The 5,967-nt window shown below is 46.4% G+C and overlaps 2 protein-coding genes across 2 annotated transcripts in view; both read left to right on the top strand.

Moving 5' to 3' along the window:
* Positions 1-1,028, top strand: part of LOC107099180 — a 4,218-nt gene extending 3,190 nt beyond the window's left edge. The window contains exons 8-9 of the mRNA XM_015397200.1: positions 246-329; positions 562-1,028. Coding sequence (XP_015252686.1) covers positions 246-329; positions 562-707 — 230 coding nt within the window. The 3' untranslated portion in view covers positions 708-1,028. The remainder of the gene's footprint in view (positions 1-245; positions 330-561) is intronic.
* Positions 1,029-1,304: 276 nt separating this feature from the next.
* Positions 1,305-5,220, top strand: LOC107099184 (coagulation factor VII-like). The gene is made up of 8 exons (XM_015397207.1): positions 1,305-1,383; positions 3,042-3,208; positions 3,291-3,315; positions 3,392-3,505; positions 3,588-3,728; positions 4,097-4,185; positions 4,250-4,370; positions 4,457-5,220. Exons 1-8 carry the CDS (start codon positions 1,305-1,307, stop codon positions 5,002-5,004), a joined length of 1,284 nt encoding a protein of 427 aa, XP_015252693.1. The 3' UTR covers positions 5,005-5,220.
* The last annotated feature ends 747 nt before the right edge of the window (positions 5,221-5,967 follow it).

The raw sequence follows: 5,967 nt of genomic DNA, 5'->3' as shown, positions 1-5,967 counted from the left end.
TGGGGTGGCCAGTGGGGAGGCAATGGGGAGGCCAGTGGGGGGCCAGTGGGGTGGCCAGTGGGCAGGGCAATGGGGTGGCCAGTGGGGAGGACAACAGGGTGGCCAGTGGGCAGGGAATGGGGAGGCCAGTGGGGGGGCAGTGGGGTGGCCGGGGCGTTGTACAGGGAGGCTGTGGCCACCCCTTCCCCCACCGGTGGCGCCACTGTCTCAGACCCAGACTCAACTGTGAACCGTTGAACCAACAGGGGCGCTGTCCAGCCTGTTCTACCTGGCCTACGAGTTCCACGATGATCCGGTGGGAGGAATCCTGGCCAACACCAACTGTGGAGGTCAGTGCCTTAAAAATGGACTTTGGTTAATTTGGTGAAATTCGGTATAGAACATCGTCATCTAGAACCGACGTCTCGATTCAAAGAATAAAAACCTCAGTCCCCCAGAATGCTGCCGTGTGGAACTAAATGTTAAAATGGATGGGCGGAGCCTGTTGACGCTGACCAATCAGAGCAGCTGGTTTCCTGTTGGTCTTTTCTCCACCGTCTGGTTTGTTTTTTCTGTCTCCAGGTGAAAACTGTAACCGGGGTGCGGCGCTCGGGGCCCTGCTGGGGGCCGGGGCCGCCCACAGCGGAGGGGGCATCCCTCAGGAGTGGAAGGATGAACTGAGAGATGCTCAAGAGTTCCTCCCCAACATCCTGAAGGAGATGCTGTAAGAGGAGCAGCACCCCCTGGAGGACAGGAGGAGAACTGCTACAACCAGACGAACTGCAGTTTGGATCCCAGCACTTTCTGTTTACAACCTTTAAACATTTACTCTGTTTTTATGTCAAAATCTAAAGTTAGTTAAGGTTTGTTTTTTTATTCCTTCAGTAAATAGTTTCATCCTATTTATTCTGGCTGTTTCCAGTTTGATGCCTTTAAAAGGAAACATTCATGTTAAAAACAATAAAGGAGGAAATGGAGAAACTTGTGTCTTTATTTTACGCCTCAGAATAAACCCGTGCTGAAGATTTATTGGATAAATAGAAGAAATAAAGTCAATGTTTTAAACACATTTAAACATTTTACTCCTATTTGCTGTTTAATACCGACAGAAACGGATAAATGTTGTTAAAAACTGAGTAAAGTCAGAGGTTCTCTGTGGTTTGATGTTCAGCTGCAGATTGAAATAAAATAAAATAAAAAATGAGGTCATTTTACCGTAAAAGGAGAAAATAAACCTGCAGCTTTTATCTGGCAGACGTGTTTTTTCCTGTTGGGGGTTTTTCTGTGTTTGTGTTTCTGTGAACTTTGATCAGTTTCAAACAAGCATGGCGTCCATCAGCAGACAGACGAGCAGCGTCTTCTTCTTAATCCTAACGGTTTTCCTCCCAGCATGCACCGGGACAGGTCAGTCTTCCTCCTCCTGCTCTTCTTCTTCTTCTTGGTCTGTTTTCGTTCTTCTGGTTCCTTCAGGTTGTTCTCCCTGAGGAGGAGAACCGTCTGCAGCTTTGGCCTGATTCAACTTTAACCATCACCAGAAACAGGGCAGCAAAATTAGATAATAAAACTTTACTATATTTTCAATGTAATTAAACTAAAAATTGCATCTTAATAAAAATGTAAACTGAAGCAGCTTTTGCTGCATTGATAGTTCTTATGTTGAATTTTAGTTCCAATAGTTTTAGTAAAATAAATAAATAGTTTTTCTGCAAGCTAATGAACTAAAAGCAAATGACATGTCATGTCTTTGGCAGCCATGTTGGATTTAGTTTTTTTTCCAGATAGTTTTAAACGTTTTCTTTCATTAGAGCTGTTTACATCGATGCTACATTAGCCTCAAAACAGAAGGCAGACAAACGCGTGACCATAAATAAAACACGACGAGCCACAGAAACGCTTGATTGGTTGATTGATTGATTGATTGATTGATTGATTGATTGATTGATTGGTAAAGTTATGCTACCATGTTAGCTTTGAATGAAACAGCTTTAATTTTATTATTATTGGTACAAAACTACAGAATTATTGGCCGTTCCTCAATTCGTTAGAACGTGAGTACGGACTCGTGTCCTCGCCAAGTCCGTTCTTGACTAGAACCCAGGAAAGTCTGGACTCTGGGAGAAACGGGAGCAGAATAAATCTGGTTTAATTGGAACAGCAGCGTACTGATGACATCACCACATTCAAAGCTCGTCTGGAGCTGCATTTCACCTCCTGTTATTAATAGTCTCTGGATAATAATAAATTATGACTTTTTCATTTAGTGGAGGAATAATAATGAACAGAGTCAGATAAACATAAATCAGAGGAATTTGGCTGTTTGGTTCTCTGTTCACAGTAAATCCAGCCAGTAGACATTAGCAGGTTCTCTCTGCAGGATCATCTCCTCTCCGTCTGCAGTGATGCTGAATCACACAAACTTCATCTTCTGACAGAATGTTTTTTTCTCAGATTAGACATCAATGCCAGATAAATGTGATCTGCTGCCCTGGCGTTTCCATGGCAGCAGATGAAGATGACCCTGTGTGAAAAAAATTGATTTGCCGGTTATATTGTGATAATCGGCTGCCCAATATAACATCGATATTTCATTTCCCAGTATCGATAAAAAAACAACTTAATAATAAATGTTAAGGAAAAATAAAATTTTCCTTAACAAAATGATGCTAAATGGGCTACCTCTTCACCTCCACTCTGGTAGATGGCGCTGGGGAGCCATTTAGCTGCGCAGGGCTATATCTGTAGCTGAGGGAGTCACAGTGGAAGACATGGACCGACTCAAACCACAAACAAGATGGAAACCAAAAGAACTAAATTATCAATATTTACTGATGAACGTATAAAGCACCTGATTTTTTATCTATACATTTAACTTTGGTAGCTGGGAAAAATATCATTATTTAGTGATGGTATCGCATTATCACCCAACTATCGTGATACGTATCGTATCGCAACACCCATGCCAATAATAACCTCTGGTTCAGATGAAGATGACCCGGTTCTGATGACCCAGTTCTGATGACCCGGTTCTGATGAAACGCTGCTCCGTTGATGTTTCCCTCCAGGGGGAGCCTTCCTGCTCAGACATGAGGCCAGTGGGTTCTTCCATCGGACCCGTCGGGCCAACACATTCCTGGAGGAGCTGAGGCAGGGCAACCTGGAGCGGGAATGTTATGAGGAGAAATGTTCCTACGAGGAGGCCAGGGAGATCATTCCCCATTCCCAGCAGCTGGTGAGTCGGACTCGGCCGTTCTATCCTCCTGTGTCTTTGTCTTCGACTCGTTTTGACTCTCCTGTGTGTCCTCTGCATTCAGGAGAACTTCTGGAGAACATACACAGGTACTGCTAAACGGAACGTCTCCAGTTCCTCCTGTGAGAACCCATCCTAACCCATCCTGTTCCCGTTGGTTTTCAGTCGTGGACCCCTGCCTGTCGTCCCCCTGTAGCAACGGAGCGACCTGCACCCGGCACTTCCACACCTATGTCTGCAAATGCGCTGCAGGTTTCCATGGATCCAAATGCGACAAAGGTAGGAAGGTCACACAGCCTGAACTCTGACCTGTGGCTCTCCTTCTTGGTCTGGAAGATGTTCTCTACTCTTCCCCTTGCAGTACGTTCAACCTCCACCAGATGTCGCCACAGAAACGGAGGCTGCGAGCATTTCTGCAGAGTTAACCCGGATCGCTCCAAAGTCTGCTTCTGCGCTCCTGGTTATGGTCTGGATCAGGACAACAGCACCTGTCTGCCTCAAGGTCTGCACTCCAATGGAGGTCCATGTTCTGGGACCTTCTGTGTGACCTTCCTACCTTTGTCGAACATAAAGGATCTGAATGAGAATGGGAGGGGTCTCGGTTCTGGATCTACAAGATCCAGAACCGAGACCCCTGCCGCTGGTCTGGGTGTTCCGGATCATTCCAGGAACCAAGGTTCCCCAGCAGACGTCTGCTTTGGTAGACTACTCCAAATTAGGGTTCCCTCAGTTTGGACATTAGTAGAAGAAGAAAAAATTTGTTTTCTTTCGTATTTGACGGGAAGTTTAACAAAATCAACCGATCAAGCTGTAATTCCCATGACTCCTTGGACTTCATGGCTCTGCTGAAGTCTCATCTTTTTGCTATAGATCCAGTTGTCTGTGGAAGACCGTTGGTGAATTTTGCCCCGAGGGTAGTTAACGGACAGATCTGCCCCAAAGGACACTGTCCCTGGCAGGTAAGTCCTACGCGACATTGAGCAAGAATGCGGCAAACTATAGAGTAAACGGATGTGTCTCCAGGCGGTGCTGTACGAACATAGCCGGTTCACCTGTGGAGCCATCGTCCTGTCCGACGTGTGGATTCTAACCGCAGCTCACTGCGTCTGGAGGAAGCCGTCGGCCATCTTCCACATCGATGTAGGTGAGGTGATGCGAAGTCGTTTCAGGTCTAACTCACAGCCCAGGTCTTTCAATTGTGCTTAAGCTAAACGTGTGCTGACTTTCAAGGGAAGCATGACCTAAAGGCCACGGAGAAAACGGAACAGCGGCGGCGTGTGCTCAACATCACGATCCACCCCGACTACAACAGCTCCACCTCCGACAGCGACCTGGCCCTGCTAAAGCTTCACCGCCCAGTCAAGCTCGGCCGCTACGTCATTCCAATCTGCCTGCCTGCTCGGAACAGCACCTTCGCTTGGACGCTGTCCACCGTCCGCCACGCCACCGTCTCCGGATGGGGTCGCCTGGTGGAGGCCGGTCCGACCGCTCGGTTCCTGCAGCGTCTGGTGCTGCCGAGGGTCCCGCTGCAGGAGTGCCGCCTCCACACCCAGCTCAACATCACCAAAAACATGTTCTGTGCAGGGTACAGGAAAGGCGGTCAGGACGCCTGCGAAGGCGACAGCGGCGGCCCGCTGGTGATGCGGTACAAGAAGACCTGGTTCCTGACGGGCGTGGTGAGCTGGGGCAACGGCTGCGCCAAGGAGAACATGTATGGCGTTTACGCCAAGGTCAACAACTTCCTGGATTGGATGGAGTCTGTAATGGCGACTGGCTGAAACTTTTCGGTCACTGCGGCGATTAGTAACTCAACGGGTCAGAAAAGTAGTTCCCTACAAACCAAACAAGATTTTAGCTAAAAATCTGGAATTACTGTTTTCTTTTGTGAATATCTGGACATGAGTGAATAATTTGGTATAAAGTCTGAAATATTTTAACTCTGGTTTGTATCTGTAGAAATGTCTGTTTGTACCAACGGTGATCAGCTGCTTGAAATTAAAGGCAAAAACTCATAATTCTGTCATTTTGGTTGAAATAAATATGTATAAACAGGATAAGCTGCTTCTTTATTTCTAGATTTATGGTTTATGAAACATTGAATGCAAAAGATGCCTGATAAATAAGACCTTAAAATCCCCCTGCAGGTGAGAGGGAGCGATGGTCCAGGTGGAACAGACTCATTCGTAACATCCCAGCTCACTAGAACACGCGTCCTAATGAAGGAAGTTAGCATTGTTAGCTCGTCCAGACATAACTGACCCTGAAGCCACCAAGCTAACGTGTTTGTTGGTTCTGAAGGGACTTAGGCTACATTCGCACTGCAGGCCTTGATGCTCAATTCTGATTTTTTTGAGAAATACGATTTTTTTTTTTGTGTGTCCATTTACACTTCCAAATAAATGCGACTTGTATGTGATCTCCTGTGTGAACTGCATTCATACAATTAAAGTGTCCCACATGCGCAGTAGTGGACGCAATGATGTCACAAGCCAGCGTGCTCTGTGTTTGCAGAAGTAAACATGGATGGTAGTGCTGGAGCGCGTCAAGCGATCTTTCCCAGCCTTAAAAACTCAATGTTTTCAAGATGGTTAAACGTAAATACTGCTAAACGCATCATCGTCCGCCATGGTTGTTGTTTTTCGTGCTGCCTCTACTTAGCAAGATGCAGAATATTGACTTTTGTCGGGTATTGATGGCGTTAAGTTCGGATGAATGCGACCTGGCCGCATTTGAAAAGATCA

The sequence above is a fragment of the Cyprinodon variegatus genome, unplaced genomic scaffold, assembly GCF_000732505.1.
Source record: "Cyprinodon variegatus isolate N-32 unplaced genomic scaffold, C_variegatus-1.0 Scaffold844, whole genome shotgun sequence".
Taxonomy (NCBI): Eukaryota; Metazoa; Chordata; class Actinopteri; order Cyprinodontiformes; family Cyprinodontidae; genus Cyprinodon; species Cyprinodon variegatus.
Note: the sequence above shows the minus strand (reverse complement) of the source record. Positions and strands in the feature narration are given on the sequence as shown.

What these genes read in the sequence shown, in the direction of transcription:
- LOC107099184 (XM_015397207.1), top strand. Translation starts at nt 1,305, where the DNA reads ATGGCGTCCATCAGCAGACAGACGAGCAGCGTCTTCTTCTTAATCCTA. An exon ending in CCCAGCATGCACCGGGACAG is followed by an intron (nt 1,384 to 3,041) that starts GTCAGTCTTCCT and finishes GTTTCCCTCCAG; the next exon opens with GGGGAGCCTTCCTGCTCAGA. An exon ending in TTCCCCATTCCCAGCAGCTG is followed by an intron (nt 3,209 to 3,290) that starts GTGAGTCGGACT and finishes CTCTGCATTCAG; the next exon opens with GAGAACTTCTGGAGAACATA.